The sequence below is a fragment of the Mauremys reevesii genome, linkage group 9 (assembly GCF_016161935.1).
Source record: "Mauremys reevesii isolate NIE-2019 linkage group 9, ASM1616193v1, whole genome shotgun sequence".
In the NCBI taxonomy this organism is placed as follows: domain Eukaryota; kingdom Metazoa; phylum Chordata; order Testudines; family Geoemydidae; genus Mauremys; species Mauremys reevesii.
This window is the reverse complement of record NC_052631.1, coordinates 57,447,198-57,464,604: the sequence shown is the minus strand read 5'-3', so window position 1 is coordinate 57,464,604 and position 17,407 is coordinate 57,447,198. Positions and strand designations below refer to the sequence as shown.

The 17,407-nt window shown below is 49.0% G+C and overlaps 1 protein-coding gene across 2 annotated transcripts; it reads left to right on the top strand.

Annotated features, from left to right (window-relative positions):
- The first annotated feature begins 325 nt into the window (after window positions 1-325).
- SPRY3 (sprouty RTK signaling antagonist 3) lies at window positions 326-15,600 on the top strand. Of its 2 annotated transcripts, none has more exons than XM_039489287.1 (2): window positions 326-949; window positions 8,499-15,600. In XM_039489287.1, the coding sequence occupies exon 2, from the start codon at window positions 8,576-8,578 to the stop codon at window positions 9,446-9,448; it is 873 nt and encodes a 290-aa protein (XP_039345221.1). In that variant the 5' UTR covers window positions 326-949; window positions 8,499-8,575; the 3' UTR covers window positions 9,449-15,600. The 2 variants fall into 2 exon arrangements, with proteins under 2 accessions (XP_039345221.1, XP_039345222.1); XM_039489288.1 differs by lacking the exon at window positions 326-949 and adding an exon at window positions 1,457-1,475.
- The last annotated feature ends 1,807 nt before the right edge of the window (window positions 15,601-17,407 follow it).

The window sequence follows — 17,407 nt, the reverse complement described above, 5'->3', positions numbered from 1 at the left end:
GATGGTCCCTTCTGATCTTAGAGTCTATGAGTTCTAGGTGATCAGCCACCCCGTTTCTGGCAGGCTGGGAAGATGGTTGGAGAAAGAGAAGAGTTGAAGGGGGACAATGGAGAAAAGAGGGTGGTCAGACCATCGGGGTAGCCAGCAGAGCTCAGCCACTCAGGGGTTAAGTGGCGGGGGTAAGCCTGGTCCAGAACCGCTGCCGGGGCAGTTTTGGGGAAGGGCGGGGGGGAGAGGCAGCGCTCTCCAGACGGAAATATTGAAATGGAGCCTCCTTAATACGGTTAGGTTTTTTTCCTCTCTCTCTTTTTTAATTCTGTTGCAGTCATTATCCAGAGAGCGGATACACGGAGCCCTATGGGGAGTTCTAATGGGCCGATTCAATTTCAGCTGGATGACGCCACTTAGCCAAGGCATTAAGAGCTCCAGCTCCGGGAAGGCGAACGACAGAGGGAGCGAACAGGGGGTCGGAGCGAGCTTGTACTAAGGAGCAGCAAACCCCTCCCCTCTCACCCATTCACAAGACGAGCGCGGCGGAGAGCTGCATTCACAAATCGCCAGCCGGCAGCCCCAGCCCCCCCACTGCCCAGAGCCACCCCCAGCACCTACCTGACTAGCCCCCGCAGCCTTGCTCAGCTCACGCTGGCTCCCCGCACCGCCCAGCAGGCTGCAGCGGGAGGACGGGCCGGATCTGGGCAGGGAACCTGGGCGTCCGGGCTGCTAGCTGTAGCGCGGGATCTCGCTAGCCCTTAGCCGCGCACACATAGACCCCGAGCTCCAGTCAGCGCAGGGAGAGGCGGCAGGAGCGGGGCTTGCCCTGGCTCTGAGGAGGACCGAGAAGGAGTTTTCATTCAGACTTTCTCCAGCGAGAGGCGGGCCGGGAGCTTGCGGGGCTCTGGCCCCAGCTGGGAAGGTACCGTTAGCAGCATGGACCTGCACTGGCCTCGAGGTAAGCGCGTCTCGCTCATTGCCATGCGGGCTGCCCGCGGAGACCCCCGGCTGTCTCCCGGAGCGGAGCGGAGCGGAGCAGGCTGCTGGGCGCCGGCCTGGGGGGGGGGGGCTCAGCGAGCGATCTCTGGGAGCTACCTCTCGGGCTCCTCGCCGCCCTGCGGGGATGCGCCGCTGGCGCAAGGGCGCGCGCTGGAGAGCTGAGCCGCGCAAAGCCTGCGGAGCCAGTGTGTGCCGGGACGCGGCGTGCACCGGTAGCGCCGCCCTGCAGGGGCTGTGGCAACTCGGCGAGGAGCAGAGGGAGAAGCCTGGTGTGTCCTCGCGGGCTGCGAGCTCCCGGGCTCGCCTCGCACACCCAGCACGGCAGCTCCCGGGCACCACGGCTGGAGGCGTGTGTTAGTCCGGCCGCTGTGTCCGAGACGCCGGGAGCAGATCACTCAGTGCTCGACAGGTCCTGGAACCTCGCCCGGTTCCCAAGCAAGCCCCGCTCTGGGAGCCAGGCTGGGCGGAGGCGCTGGCTGGAGAAGGTGCACTGCCGCCAGGATAGGGTCCCCGCTCTGGGGGTGGCTGCGGGAGCTGAACCACGGGGCACCGGCCCACGGTCCCTCCCCAGGAACGCAGGGAGGGAGCCTTTGCAGGAGGCGCGGGATAGTGAAGGAGAGAAAGGAGCCCGGCACCGCCAGTCTCAATCCGGGGTAGAAGCGATCTCTTCGCCCGGCCCCTGTGAAACTCGTTCCTGGCTGCTCGGCATGTTTCCTGCGGCTGAAAGCGCCTGTGAATCATTTGCCTTTACAATCTCGCCCTATGGCCCATTATCGCACACACTTCACAGGGTTTTGGGTAGCCCGGGGCCATAAAACTGCCCGGCTTCCGGGGCTTGTCAGGCAGCGATCATCAGGCTGGGAGATAGCGTCGTCGGGCCTGCGGGAGGGAAACCTGGGGCAAAGGGTCTCATTAGCGAACCAGCGCGGCTGAATAGCCAGCTGGCCCCTGCCTGTTAGCCAGGTGGTTGGTCTGGGCTCTTCACTAAGGAGCTAATGATATGAAATACACACAATACTGTAGGCAGGAGGGAAAGCAGACTCAGAACAGAGGCATGAATGGCTGTGCGCACTCAGGTTTTTAATGGGGTTATGGGGATGTGTGTGTGGAAATGGGACTAGACCTGCTTAAGTCAACAGTGAAACTCTCAGGCAGCCATGGGAACTGCACTGGCACCAGGTTTGGGGAAAGTGGGTATTTCAAGGCCCAGAGGAGATACCTAGCTCCTTTGGTACAGGAAAAATCAGCTGTAAGGCGAACGTGACAGCAGCAAGCAGGCTTCAGTGGGCTGTGGGCCTCCTGGACAAGGGAGTGGGAGTGCTGTCCTTCAAAGCCATGGCCTTGCCCCCCCCCTCCTTCTGCCTCCCCTTTTCCTCTGCCAGGGAAGGGCTGAACTAGAAGGCAGGCAATGGGTATCACCTCAGCTGGAGTTGGGGTGGGGGATGGCGTGGTGCCAGACAAGACCCAGGTGTTCTGGAGTGCAAGAGGGGGTTGGAGAAGAAAACTGGCAATTTAAATGATGACACCAATGAACAAATATTTTTGATGGAAAAAGTGATTTTTTTTTCATGCTCTGAAAAGCTTAGACCAGGGGTCGGCAACCTTTCAGAAGTGCTGTGCCGAGTCTTCATTTATTCACTCTAATTTAAGGTTTAGCATGCCAGTAATACATTTTAACGTTTTTAGAAGGTCTCTTTCTACAAGTCTATCATATATAACTAAACTATTGTTGTATGTAAAGTAAATAAGGTTTTTAAAATGCTTAAGAAGCTTCATTTAAAATTAAATTAAAACGCAGAGCCCCCTGGACCAGTGGCCAGGACCCGGGCAGTGTGCATGCCACTGAAAATTAGCTCACGTGCCGCCTTCGGCACGCGTGCTATAGGTTGCCTACCCCTAGCTTAGACACTCTCGTGAAGAATACTATACAAACTCCTGAGAGAGAGAGAGGTATGAGGCTAGATTGATCGATCGATCTATCTATCTATCTATCTATCTATCTAATGTATATGGGGTGGACAGACAGACAGGGCTAGACATACATGCGCACACACACACATAAAAGAATGGGTATGGGGATAAACAGACAGACCAAGGAGCTTGTACAGGGCTAGAAAGACATACAGAGAGATAGAGGGGTGTTATGGGGATATATAGACACACAGATAGAGAGATGTGTATGGGGTAGACAAATAGACAGACAGAGAGCTAGGTAGAGCTCATAAATAGGTGCATGGATTTTGCTCATATTTTCCCATATAATTCACCTTTGGGTTGAGACCCAGACTGGAAAAGTTCAGCTGACAATAACCCCTCCCTACAGCTATGAGGAATTTGTTATGGCAGTGGGTTTGCAACTTCAACCAGGGGCCAAATCCCCAGCTGGGCTGAACTCCTGCAGCTGTCTCTGAACCTGCCGGGAGTTGCAAGTCCCCAGCCCTTTGCAGGACATGGCCCCGTAACACTAGCACAGATAGTCTTATAGGACCAGACAGATGCTGGAACTAGGAGGCCTGATGTGGTTTCTATCATATCTAGGGTTTAGAGTTCAATGGCTCTCAGCACCCCCACTATACAAATTGTTCCAGTACCCTTGGATCCAGAGGAAAGCAAGCCCCAGTAGGGTGATCAGACAGCAAATGTGAAAAATTGGGACAGGGGGTGGGGGGTAATAGGAGCCTATATAAGAAAAAGACCCCAAAATCAAGACCATCCCTATAGAATTGGGACATCTGGTCACCCTAAGCCCCAGTGGCATCTAAATACACAGTATTGGGATCACCTCCTCAGCTGGTGTGAATCAGTGCAGCTCCACTGAATTCAGCTGAGCTCTGCCGATTCACCCCAGTGGAGGATCTGGCCTGTGAATCTTTTGCCACACTGATCTGTGGTGGCATGGGTATGGCTTGGTAGATACATCAATAGACAGAAGTGCGTGTGTATGCGTCTCAAGCTCACCCCACCCCGGTAAATTTCCCAGCTCCTGTTGCTGCTGCTGCTCCCTGCTGAATGGGCTGTTCTCTTGATCTGAAACAGGCTGTAGTAGTTTTTTTTCTCTCAGTGGCTGCCAGTTCCCTGCCTATTCATCCCTGACTTTTTTCCTTTACCTTCGCCTGCAGTATCTATTTCAGTCCATCCTGCCGGCTGGATTGGATTCATCACATCCGGAATGGCAAACAATTTATTGTCATTCAATCCATTTTTATCCTGTTGGGCATCGGGAGCCCTGCTGGGTCCTAGTGCCCATTCTGTCCAGAATCGTATTTTCTGAGCCCAGCCTCCAGCAAGCCTTGAATCACATCCTCTTGGCCCTGGCACCCACCGGGTTTGGCATTATAGCTACTGAATGCTAGATTCTAACAGGTCTAGAATCAACTCCACTGAGCCCCAGTGACCAGGTAGGTCTGGAAGTGCACTGTAGTCACTGGGTCCTAGCAAACACTGGGTCTGAAATCCTCTCTGCTGAGGCTTCTGCCCAGGGATCTGGAATCCTCTCCAATGTGTCTGAGTATCCTGAATCCTACCTGCCAGATCCCAGTCCCCAGCAGGTCCTGAAACCTGCTGGATCCTTGATCTCGCTGGTTCCTGAATTCTATCATCTGAGTACAAAGTCCTGTCCACAAGATCCTAGTGCCCACTGGGTCCCAGAACCTAGCCATTAGGCCCCAGTGTCCAAGCCCTGCAGGTCCCATTGCCTTCCAAGTCCCTTATCGTAGTCCTGCTGATCCCAGTGCTGTCCAGTTTCCATGTCCTTTCCTGTGGGTTATAGTAACTTCCAAGTTCTGTGTCCTAGCACCCAGTCATACTGCCCTCAAAACTGCTGGGTTCTACTGTCATCTCAACCCTCACATCCTACCTTTTGGGTCTTGGTTCCAAACTCTATGCTCTCTGGGTCCTGTTTCTCTCCAGCTAGCTCAAGCTACCTGCATGGGGTCTAGTGTCCTATGGGACCCATATCCTACCCTCTGGTGCCTTTCTAGATCCTGAGTGTGATCCACTGGGCCAGGCCCTATACTGACACACAGCCATGGAATTAGCAGCAGTACTGCTCACATGCCCTGGACAAAGTCATAGAATCATAGAAGGTCATAGAAGATTAAGATTGGAAGAGACATCAGAAAGCCATCTAGTCCAAGCCCCTGCTCAAAGCAGGACCAACCCCAAGTAAATCATCCTAGCCAGGGCTACGTCAAGCCGGGCCTTAAAAACCTCTAAGAATGGAGATTCCACCACCTCCCTAGGTAACCCATTCCAGTGCTTCACCACTCTCTGAGTGAAATAGTTTTTCCTAATATCCAACCTAGACCTCCCCCAGTGCAACTTGAGACCATTGTCCCTTGTCCTGTCATCTGCCACCACTGAGAACAGTCTAACTCCATCCTCTTTGGAGCCCCCTTTCAGATAGTTGAAGGCTGTTATCAAATTCCGCCCCCCCTTTCTCTTCTGCAGACTAAATAACCTCAGTTCCCTCAGCATCTCCTCATAAGTCAAGTGCCCCAGCCCCCTAATAATTTTTGTTGCCCTCTGCTGGAGTCTCTCCAATTTGTCCACATCCTTTCTGTAGTGGGGGGCCCAAAACTGGACACAGTACTTTAGATGTGGCCTCACCAGTGCTGAAGATAGGGGAATAATCACTTCCCTCAATCTGCTGGCAATGCTCCTACTAATGCAGCCCAATATGACGTTCGCCTTCTTGGCAACAAGGGCACACTGCTGACTCATATCCAGCTTCTCATTCACTGTAATCTCCAGGTCCTTTTCTGCAGAACTACCACTTAGCCAGTTGGTCCCCAGCCTGTAGCGGTGCATGGGATTCTTCCATCCTAAGTTCAGTCCCCTCTCATTCAGCCTGTCCTCCAGGCTCTTATGTTCTCCAAATTCATTCTCCAAGTTCACTCTTTGTGATCCTACATACTGTATTATCAGTTCAACTGGTTGTTCATAATCCGTGGTCTCAAGGACTGTAGCTGTCCAGCCTACACATTAATGGTGCAGCATAGAAGTCCTATGAGCCCATGTGCCTTCCCTACCCAGCTTTCTCTAGACATCCAAGCCTACCTTGGGTTCCTTAGGGCCAGCTGTTTGCTCCCATCTACTGGGTTGGGTGTCGCACAGAAACCCCCTTGAATTAGCCATCCCAATGGCTCAGCATAGTTGTGCTTCACTAGCTCAGACTGCTATTTACACCTAATGACTCTGTACCCTTCTGAACCCATTCAGTCAATAATGTACACTTCTGTGGAGAACCTCATTCAGACTGTCCATTACACAGTGGACATGGTGAGCACATCTCGTTAGTCTGGTGCATTTCATGGCCATTCTGTATTCATCCTGACATTTGCTGGATCTTATTGCCCTTCCCCCCACTTAACCCCTCCCTCTTAAATTAGTTTCTTCTGGTCTTATTCCTGGCTGCCCATCTGACTAGGGACCACCTGTCTGAGAAAACCCCACATTTACTGTCAGTGCTACCTGGGCTGGCTCATTAGCCAGAACAGCCCCCCCTTTCTCCCCCCCATCCTCCCCCGGTGGGATGATGGCTAGAGAGAAGGCATTATAAAGATACTGAAACCACTTGTCCAACGCTTATTAAGAAATGTTGAAAATCCACTGTTGGGCAAAGGCAGTCCTGGCGCATCTTTGAAGTCTCTTTAAGCAGCTGATCCTTATCCCTTCTTCCCACAAAGCAGACTAGATATTTTAGCAGCACAATACAATACAATGAAATCAGATTGGTTGCCTTTTCTTTCCTTCTGGAGTCTAGGGACAGGACAGATCTCACTTTAACAATCAAAGTAAGTTGCCTTGCTCTTGTCTGTTCTTTCAAGGTCAGCCTAGCTAATGAAAATCAATCTTCTCTCCATTTTGTGTACTGCATGGGTAGTATTTTACCCACAGTTCCTGGCCTACAGGCAAGTCTCCTCTACCATCATCAGACTGGTTTTCTGAATATGTCTAAAGCCAGTGAAGAGGGTCAGTATTTAAATAGCTTCCTTCTGCAGAACTGTGGGCTGTGAAAACATCCATGCAGCATATGGTTGCCTGTAGAACTTGCAAGATGAGGACAGACTGTCATAAGAAAGCCAGAAAATACTACACAGCAACCCAGCTGTCAATGGAAAATACATATTGTTGATAGGTACCACCAATAGGTACAGTAAAAGATCATGACTTAAAATGATTTGCAACGCAGGCTGGTGTTGTTTTCAGTGTACAACACAAAACAATTAACTTTCCCTCCTTACGTGTTGTTGGGTCACTTCCTGTACCCCAATTTGCACATAGCAGCAGTATAAGAACTATCTAGTTTTGGTTTTCCCTGCCATGAGGCTGTAACTAGAATCCATAGGCACACAAATCCTGTTCACATTTTTCTTCCTCCTCCCCAAGGACTGCCAATATTCTATGGTCACAGGTGTCTCGCTCAGGTTATTGTTCTTCCTACAGGCCATACCCAGGTCCAGAAATGCTGTCATCATGAGAGAGCATCAATCCCTGAAGCTGAGTCAGATGGCAAATACCTTCCACCCATGGATCTTCCCCTGAATATTGGTCTCACCTTGAGGCTCCCTTAAACAGCATGGTTGGAGGCCATTCCCAACCCTGCGACCACTTGGCATAAAGCCAGAATGTGTTTCCAGTGCTGCAGTGAGAATCAGGAAGTACTGCTTTCTGAAAACAAAATCCTGGCAGCCTCTATGCAGGTAGCATATCCTCTAACAAACCCCGATGGCCTGGAGCAGATCTGGTTAGCATGAACATTTTGTCACTATTGGGGGAAAAAAAATGCTTTTCTCTGAGTGCTCATGAAGGAGGTAAGCATGATCTTTATGTGTCATGGAGTATAAATGGAAATGCTCTGAAGACTCCAGCAAAAAACAATGGGAAACTAAGTCTGAATCAAAGACATCAGAGATTTAGATGTTGGCTCATCTTGTTCATCCCCTGACCAGTGCAGGGATTGATCCATAAAGTATATGTTCAGCATTTTGTGCAAGAGAGGGAAGGGTGGGGTGGGGTGGAAACCACAGGACAGATCATCATTCTCTTCCCAGCTGTGTCCCAGGCTCTCTGTGTAGCTTGGAGAAGTCACTTCACATCTCTGGGCTTCCGTTGCCACCTCTCTAAAACAAGGACAATACTTCCCTATATTGGAGGTGTGGGACTTAACTTCTCAGTATTTGTGAAGTGCTTTGAGATCTGCTGCTGGGAGGCACTAGCAAAGATCAAAGTATTACTTTTTGCTTGAGTGACCCTGTGACAGGGCAATAGATCTCACCATTGAGAAATGTTTATTAGCTGACTAAGTCTTCCTGTCCTCATACTCGCTCCAGTCCTCCCAGTTATGCCCAGTGGAATAATTCCTCTCCCTCTCTGGTGTTTATGTTCCTGTGGTAGCTTGTCTGTGGCTTTCCCATCACCCTTTGCTTCCTGGTTTGTTTCAATGCTGGGGTTACGGCTGTAATTCAGGTGTCTTTTCTCTCTCTCCTGCTCTCTCTCTTCCCTAGGATTTTCTGATGTGCCCTGATGCTGCAAGCCCTTGTTGCTCTCATTCAGCGTGTCTGAACTCAACAGTGACGAGACAATGGATCTGCCTGCTGAGGACTTCCAACAAGTCCTCTCCATTGACCAGATCTGCTCCATCCGTGCCAGTAATGACTATGTGGAGAGACCTGCCATCTCCTTCAAGCAAGCTCAGTCCAACCCATCCCTCTCACAGCAGGCCCACAAGCAAGAGTGGTCTCAGGACTGCCTGGTGTCTTCCACCTTCCAGGACCTGCACCGCAGCCATAGCCACCACCACCAGATGTCGGCCTTGCAGCAGCACCTGAGTCATTCCAGCACTGCCAGCTCTGTGTCTCACAGCACCACCACCTCGGACCAGCGGCTGCTGAGTGGGGTCACGCCCTCACATTCTGGGCACTCCCTCATCCGGACACAGCCCAGAGCAGGCGACCTGAAGCCTGAGGAACCACTGAAAGGTGTGGTGGAGAAGGCCACCCTCCACTCTGGACACCTCTTCATCTGCGAGGAGTGTGGGCGTTGCAAGTGTGCCCGCTGCACAGCCGCTCGCAGCTTGCCCTCCTGCTGGGTCTGCAACCAGCGCTGCCTCTGCTCCCCAGAGAGTCTCATCGACTATGGGACTTGCCTGTGCTGTGTCAAGGGTCTCTTCTACCATTGCTCCACTGACGATGAGGACACCTGTGCTGATGACCCCTGCTCCTGCGGCTCGGGGTCCTGCTGCGCCCGCTGGGCTGCTATGAGCTTCCTCTCTCTCCTCATGCCCTGCCTCTGCTGCTACTTCCCTACCCTGGGGTGCCTCAAACTTTGCCAGCAGGGCTACGATAGTCTGAAACGTCCTGGCTGCCGCTGCCAGAACCACACCAACACAGTCTGCAGGAAGATCTCCTCCTCCAGTGGCACGCCTTTCCCTAAGACTCTGGATAAGCCGGTATGACCTTCCCAGGGAGCGGAATTGGCTATTCTTCTCCTTCACCTCCCTCCGCTGCATACCCGCTTTGGGCACAAAGCAAACAGATGAACAATCTGCGAGCCACCAAGCCCCACAAAGGGAGTGTGAAGCACGTTCTTGAGACAAAGGAATCGTGCTTTTGTGTCCAAGCCAAACATGACGGGGTTTGCACATTTTGGCAAAGGACTAGGACAGAGGGAATCGGATGCTGACAATGCACTAGTGATCAACAGGGAGCTTTCAACATGGGAACTGGCTCAGGACTCTGTGACCTCAGAATGCCTTAGGAGCTGTTTTTCTGTGGTGGGTTTCAAAAGGGTGACATGTCCAAGCACTAGAATCCTCTGGGGACTAGACCACAGAACCCCCCACGTCTCTTTCATCCATTTTCTCTCTGCAGCTTTCCTAAGTGGCACCTCCCACAGGCTTTTCCTCAGTTTTCTTTGCTGTTGTGCTATAGGCCATTCCCTGCAAAGGGAGACAAGCCACTGCAATGTTCCAACCAATGGCAACACCTTACTCCCCTTAGCAGATCAAGAGATGAAGCTTTCAATAATTTCAAGGTAAAAAGGAAAATAAGTGATCCCAAATATCCAGTTTTTAGGGGCTCACTGGTCAGTGGAAATAGGACATGGATAGATTAAGGATCATGCTGGCATGGAAAGGGTGTGAAAGGGTGATGTGGACAGAAAGGAGTCCCACTCCCACTTTTGGACATCAGTGGGTCTTCAGCAAGGGGAAATCACTGTAGTAATTGGTATTTCAAAGTAGATTTGGCTAAGAACATGAAGCAGGTTAAATCCCAGGCTGAGGCGCAGGGGGACTGGATACCCTGAGGGAGTGGTAAAGGTCTGCTTGCAGAGCCTTACAACATGTAAGGTGTCACTGTGACTCTAGCCCAGGTTGGTGGTGACTGACAGGTGACACCATCTGTTTAGTGGTGACTTGGTGGTTTCTGTCCATCCATTGGTGGTAAGCCTCTACCACAAGTGATACTCCTGTTGGCAGGCTCAGTGTAGAGGCCAAGAACTGGGTGGGCCATGGAACCTGGCCTTCCTCCTTACCTCTGGATGTCAGAGAGAGGTATATGAGTAGGTCAATGTGTAGGAAGCTTGCCCTTCTGCCCTGCCCAGTAGATCAACAGAGTCCTTCAGTCTCTGGGGCTGCCAATCTGGTACCTTTCACCAGCACTGAATTCACTTTAATAAAAGAAAAGGAAAGCTGAACCTTAAAAACAATTAAGAACCCCAACTTCTCTCCTTGTGCTGATGCTGTAAAAATGATCACATCCTTGCCTGGCCCTGAAAATGGTGCTTAGCTGAGGCTCCAGCTTTGGGCTGGTGGGAAAAGGGAGATCTGTGTGTTAGAAAGCAGAATGGGATGGGTAATGCATGAAGCCAGCCTTCCCTCCCCAGCCAAAGCGCCTCAGCGTCCTCACTCATCTCCACATGTTATAGAGAAAGCTACACAAAAGCAGATTGGCTGCACAGCTATGCATCCTATAGGCAAGCCTGATCTTGACACAGGTGTTCTGAGACAGGAGACACCTTCTGCAAACTAGAGATGGGTCTGAACCAAATCCAGAGGTCTGGAAATCTTCAGACTATGGGGAGTTTTGGATCTGGGTGATGGTTCATGGTCAACACCTATAATAAACCAAATCAAACCCCTGTATCTGAATGTTCCTGGTCCTTGAGGAAGTTCAGATCCAGATTGTAATCTGAAATTTCCAGCTCACTCATCTCTGCTGTAAAAACACGGTGCCAAACTCTCAGTTACAACCCCAATGACTTCAGAAACTTGGCCTGTGGAATGAAAGCCAGGTTGACCCTTCAGTGCTATATCCCACCATCACATCCATCCTCGGAGGGGTGGGTGTGTGTGTGTGTGTGTGTGTGTAAGAAGAAGGCATAATAACCTTCCTGTTCCATTGGAGTAAAGGTTCAGGAGGGCTACAGGATGTGCGAGAGCTGGAGAAATACATGCAATGAATCCCTCAACTGTCCCAAATCTTCCTCCAAGGCACTCCAATGTTTAGGGCACAGACATTGCACACACCTATCCACTGACTCCTCCTCTTTGTTTAGAATTACTTTGATATATTTTTGTATATATAAGTATAATGTTACGATGGCTAGGACTATTATAATAATATTCATGATATTGCTGTGAATGGTGCCATATGCAAGGTTTGGCTTCCTGGTACATTTACAAACTCCAAAGGAATATCTCAACTTTGTTATGCTAATCCTAGATCTTGGTTTATAGGTAATCTGGGGTATTTTATAGGCTCTCCTAACAGGGCTCTGTTCTGAGTGGGCTGGTGAATGGGAAGGGTAGGTATAGAAGACAGGAGAAGTCAGGAGTTCTATCCCTAGATGAAAGTTTGCTCATTGGTGAGGGTCCTCCCTTCCAGCCAAGTCCAGAACCATGTTGTGGGAGTTTGCTTGTCCCCTTCAAAGCTGGGAAATGCATTTATACAAGCTGTGGCATCCATATGACACACACACACACACACACACACACACACACACACACACACACACACAGTAACTCACTTATAGTGAAATTCAACTTACAGCGAAGGAGGAGAGTCATGAATTGTTTTAATGCTTCAGAATGTGCAATTCCAAGGATAGCAACACTATTCAGAGTGATCTCTGAAAAACACCAGGTCTTCCCTGTGAGAGTTCCACTAGAGGTGTGTGGATCTGTGTGTGTATAGATGATTAGTCCACATCTCTGTTCCATAAATTATATAATGTATTGCAAACATATATTTATTTATATGATGATTGGTCAGATTTATAATTCTAATTTCTGCTGTCAGATAAAGAGTTAGGTACAGAAACATGTATATTGGAGGGACTTCCATAATGAGACACACCTTACTTCTTCGCTAGCACCATTCACTTGTCACCAGAGTTAGTCAAACATTTACTGTCATAAGACTTTTTTTTTTAATGGAAAATGACTTCTTCCACAAAATGAGAATTTTTAAGTAAAACACCCCTTTTCATGGAAAAATGTTCTGTTTTGTTATTTTAATAAGAACCCAAAATATTTAGAAAAGATTTATTTGATGAAAACTCAGTGTAATTTTTCATTGGGGGAAAAAACAAACATCCCTCCCTCACCTCCCTGATCAGCTTTGCTTTTCATGGTTTCCTTTAAAGGGGTGGGCATGTCCATTCAGTCAATGCCTTTCTTCCTTCAAGGTCCATCTTTTCCTCTCACTTGCTCATGGAATGACTTGATAATGGGTGTGACTTTTTGAATGTTTCCATGGAGAAGAATCATGATGTCATGAAAACACAATGGTGAACTAATCAGAGTGCTGGAGAAGTTGCCTGGTGAGAGGAAGGACCTGATCTTCCAGTCCCTGTGCAGGCAACATGCCTATGGAGTATGAGTCTATGGGCATTATGCTTCTGTTATTCCACCACAGATACCTCCAATAATTGTCAGAAGATTAGTGGTAGGTCATGGTGATTTCTGTTTACATGTTTTCTTCTGTGCCAGTGTGAATGTTCCCGCTCTAAGAGCACATTGTGCCATATCATGGGTGTTATGGATCAGGAAAGCTGGCCTATTTTGTAATATTTTAGAAATATTTTGTAATTTGTCAATTTTTTAGCAATACATTCTGTAAAATATGGAACACTTGAGTGGAAACCAGAGATTGGACTGAGTCACAAAACATCAGAACCAGGTTCAGAATCTGAGTTGTACCCCCCTTCAAAGTTCAGATTTATTTGGATCCAGGGGCTTAGTAGGGACTCACCTCATCTCTATTGAAAACTATCAATTTCGTCTTCCAGGGGAGGGGCAGCAGGAGAATCTACTTATTACACACGGACAGAAAACACCAGGCCAGGATTTACCAAAATCTGTCTGAAGGTGAACAACATGAGCTAATAGGCTACTTGTTATTAATTAACCAATCTTCAAACTGGGTCTCCCTGTGAGTTTCCCAAGATCTCCAGCTTGGTAGAGCTTTCTTCTTTTCTGTCAAAACATGCAGTTTACCATCAGATATGGATCTAGTGCCTGCTGGGACCACCGCAAAGTGGGAGGGATGAGATCGGCTCCAAATGTGTGCAGCAGGTTGTTCTAGTGTTTAATGTTTGATTTACCTCGATGTCCAAGTGTAAGTTACAGTTGACCTGTGACAGAGAGTAAGAGCTTTGACTGGGATTCCCCAGATCTCTCTGTGCACCTGGGATTTTACTGTGGCTTATTCCCAGAGTTTGAATGTTAGACAGCTCCATATATGCAAAGCTATGCTCAGTTCATGTGGTGTTCTGCATCTGATCTCATTCAGAAAATAAAAGCTGGATGGGATAAGTTTTCCAGCTGAAATTAGAATAGGCAAAGTGCATTACAGTGTACTTAGATGGGGGAAAAGGAATTTATGTCAAAGGACCCTGTAGGGCTCCAAGCTGCTGAAAGGGGGAGATGCAGGGGTCTGAGCTGCCTTCCTGTCTGGTCTCTGTTGGAGCAGAGAAAGGAAAGGAATCTGCTGTGGCTTCTTGCCTCCCCATCTGATTCCACTGCTAGAAAGGGAGACAGAGCTGGCCTGTGAGTTGCAAAACTTGCATGAGACAAAAGGGCCCCAAAAGAGCCAGGCCTTTAATAGCCTCTTGCTTTGCGTATGCTCCTCTTTATATGAGCTCCAAACACCACTTGGAAGTTCGCACCTTGCAGCTCTCCTCTCTTTTTCACAGGAAGGCGAGGTGCTGCTCACCTCCCACACTCCTGCACTGGCCAGAAGGGGGCACTGCAGAGTGATGTGAAGTGCCCCTTCCTGCCACAGCACTATGAGGGCAGGCTAAGAGACAAAGAACCACATCCCTGTCCCCACCACACCCAGCACCTGAAACACCTTTAGTCTCATTCCAGAAGCATGACCCCTTTGAACAGAATATCTCCAAGGGGTTTCTAGCTGATGGCTAGTCTCAGATTCACTCACTCCCTACCCTTTGCCCTAAGCCCACTGGCCTGACCTCTTTCTATCCCCACTTGTGGCCAAAAGCACAAAAGAGCAATTTCAGAACAACTGCATTAGCGCAATAAACCCCACTGAGTTTGCATGGCTAGACTGGTCTGAGGATAAGCAGATGGCACGTTTATAATTTTCCTCACTCCCCAGCACACACTTTGTTACTGATCTCTCTAGCTGCTGCTTGCAACTGTTGCATTTCCAGTCTGACAGAGCCTGCAGAAGCCAGGGGAGCGCCACACCTGGGAAAAGGGAGAGCGGAGGTGCTCAACATCCCATTCCAGGTGGTCAAGCAAATCTAGTTCAGGATCTTCTTCTGCATGAAGTATCCACAGTCCATTTCTGCTGGGTGCTCACATGCAGTTGTAATACAGTACCCAGCCTCCATTCTAGGTGGGCAAAGCAATACTACTTAGCATCCACCGCCTTATTCCAATCCGATTAGGGGTTCTTCTTAGTGTGAGACACTAGACACTAATGCAGAGCTCATTAGCAAATGCTTTCTGTCACTGATAACCTGTAATCAAACCCAGCCTGCATTTCTGGGCCCACCTGAAATGGATTCTTTGTTCCACCCCTTACAAGCTACTTCAGAAGATGCCCAAAGGGCACATGTCTAGAAAGACGATGATAGGAAACGGTGCCAAAGATCTTTCATTTTTGTGTGGAGTGCGGTCAGGAAAGACTTCGGATAGATGGGAGCCAAGTCGAACTAAGTCTCTTTCAATCAGTCCCTTGCAGGAAACCTTTCACAATGCAGACCATTGAATGTATCAGTGCTGACCAAAAGGGAATCAAGTTTTGCACATGATGCAACTGGGTTTGGAGAAAAAGGGCCAGGCCCCACTGCTACTGAAATCAGCAGTGAGACATGCACCAACTTCAAGGGGAGCAGGATGGAATCTGTCAACAGCAAACTCAGGGATTTGTGGTGAATGCAGCTTATGTTGCCCGCCTAGCATCAGGGCATAGTTCTTATGCACACTGAAGACCTAGGCTGTGCTAACCCCAACCTCAAGTGATGAGCATTGTTATTTGTGGATGCGGCCCATTCAGTTCCCCCACACTACTGCGCCAATCCCCCCTCTTGTCTTTCCCCAACTCCCAGCCTTTGTTCAAAGGCTCCCTCACACATTCTGCTGCCTCCTCATACCCCAGATGTCTGTAGCATAAACTCCTTTGAAGACTCATTCCCTCTTGACTTCAAAGGAAAGCCCAGTACCAAGGACTGAAGCATCTAACTCTCTGTTTATCTGGTACAAAAGATACTGTACAGTGTATAAAGAGAGCCCCTCCCCCAATTGTCATATTGAGATTCTTTTGCCTTTCTAGACAGTATAATACCTGGCCATAACCCTGTTACTGTTTTTTGACAATACTCTTGTACCAGTTATGAAAAAATAAAGTATTTATTTGAAAAGTTTATTTTAAAGATAAAAAAACTACCTATTTATTTTAAAGCACCCTCTTCCATTTGGTTTTCTTCTCTTGCAAGCTAATAACTTACTGAACCACTGCTGAAATAAAAGAAGTAATTTTATGGGTGGCTTTCCAGGCCACTGAAAGCAACTATTCAATAAAATATATATATTAATTTTGAAACTTCTATTGTTCTTGTCCCAGGGGGAGGGGTGGGGAGAGGCAGGGCATGGGCATGACTCAGTCTGCTGCTGCCTTGGCAAAGGACAAGCTGGTACACTAGTGGTAGGTCTACATGGCACACTAAGCCCGGGTCTGTGGGACCCAGGCTTGTGGACTCGAGTTTCCAAGCCCACATTTGAGTGTCCACAGTGCAATGGAAACCCAGGCTTCACACCTGTATGCAGACCTGAGCCTGAACTTCTGCTACGGTGGCTGTGCACTATCGTATGCTGCACTGACTGTTGGAGTTCATGCTGGCATTATCAGGGAGCTGGCACTGATAGGGCGTCGGTGTTTGGGGGGTTTAAGCTATTTTATAACCTCAAATGGTATATAACAGTTTAAAAGAAACACTGACAATCACATGCCTAAAGGCTTCAACTTATCTGAGTCCCTGTGGGCTGCATAAATGCTCCAGGCAGATTTTTGTTTCTGCAACCTCATGGCACAGTGGATACCACAGTGACTAGATACCATGGTGATTGGATGCAGACATGCCAAACCCACACAAAAATAAAGCAGAGATTGGGCTTGTTTTTGGCTTAATTAGCTTGTGAGTTGCTTGTTGGCTAGTTCTTGGCTTGTAGCTTGTTGCTTGTTTGGTTTGTAGCTTGTTGCTTCTTTTTTTTTATCAGGTCCTGGCAAGCAGGGGCAAGGGCAGGAGAGAGTCAGGGGTGCATAGCGGGCCCACCACAGTCCCAGACTGCACGCCGGGGGGATCTAGTCACATAGAGTCTTGAGGTTATAGACTCATAGACTTTAAGGTCAGAAGGGACCATTATGATCATCTAGTCTGACCTCCTGCACAAACCAGGCCACAGAATCTTACCCATCCACTTCTATAACAAACCCCTAACCTATGTCTGAGTTATTGAAGTCTTCAAATTGTGGTTTGCAAAGCTGCAGAGAATCCTCCAGCAAGTGACCCATGCCCCATGCTGCAGAGGAAGGCGAAAACCCTCCAGGGCCTCTGCCAATCTGCCCTGGAGGAAAATTCCTTCCAGACCCCAAATATGGCGATCAGTTAAACCCTGAGCATGTGGGCAAGACTCACCTGCCAGCATCCAGGAAAGAATTTTCTGCAGTAACTCAGATCCCACCCCATCTAACATCCCATCACAGACCACTGGGCATACTTACCTGCTGATAATCAAAGATCAATTGCCAAAATTAATTGCCAAAATTAGGCTATCCCATCATACCATCCCTTCCATAAACTTATCAAGCTTAGTCTTAAAGCCAGATATGTCTTTTGCCCCCACTTCTCCCCTTGGAAGGCTGTTCCAGAACTTCACTCCTCT

Excerpts from the sequence above, each read along its gene's own strand:
- SPRY3 (XM_039489287.1), top strand. The coding sequence starts at position 8,576 with ATGGATCTGCCTGCTGAGGACTTCCAACAAGTCCTCTCCATTGACCAG.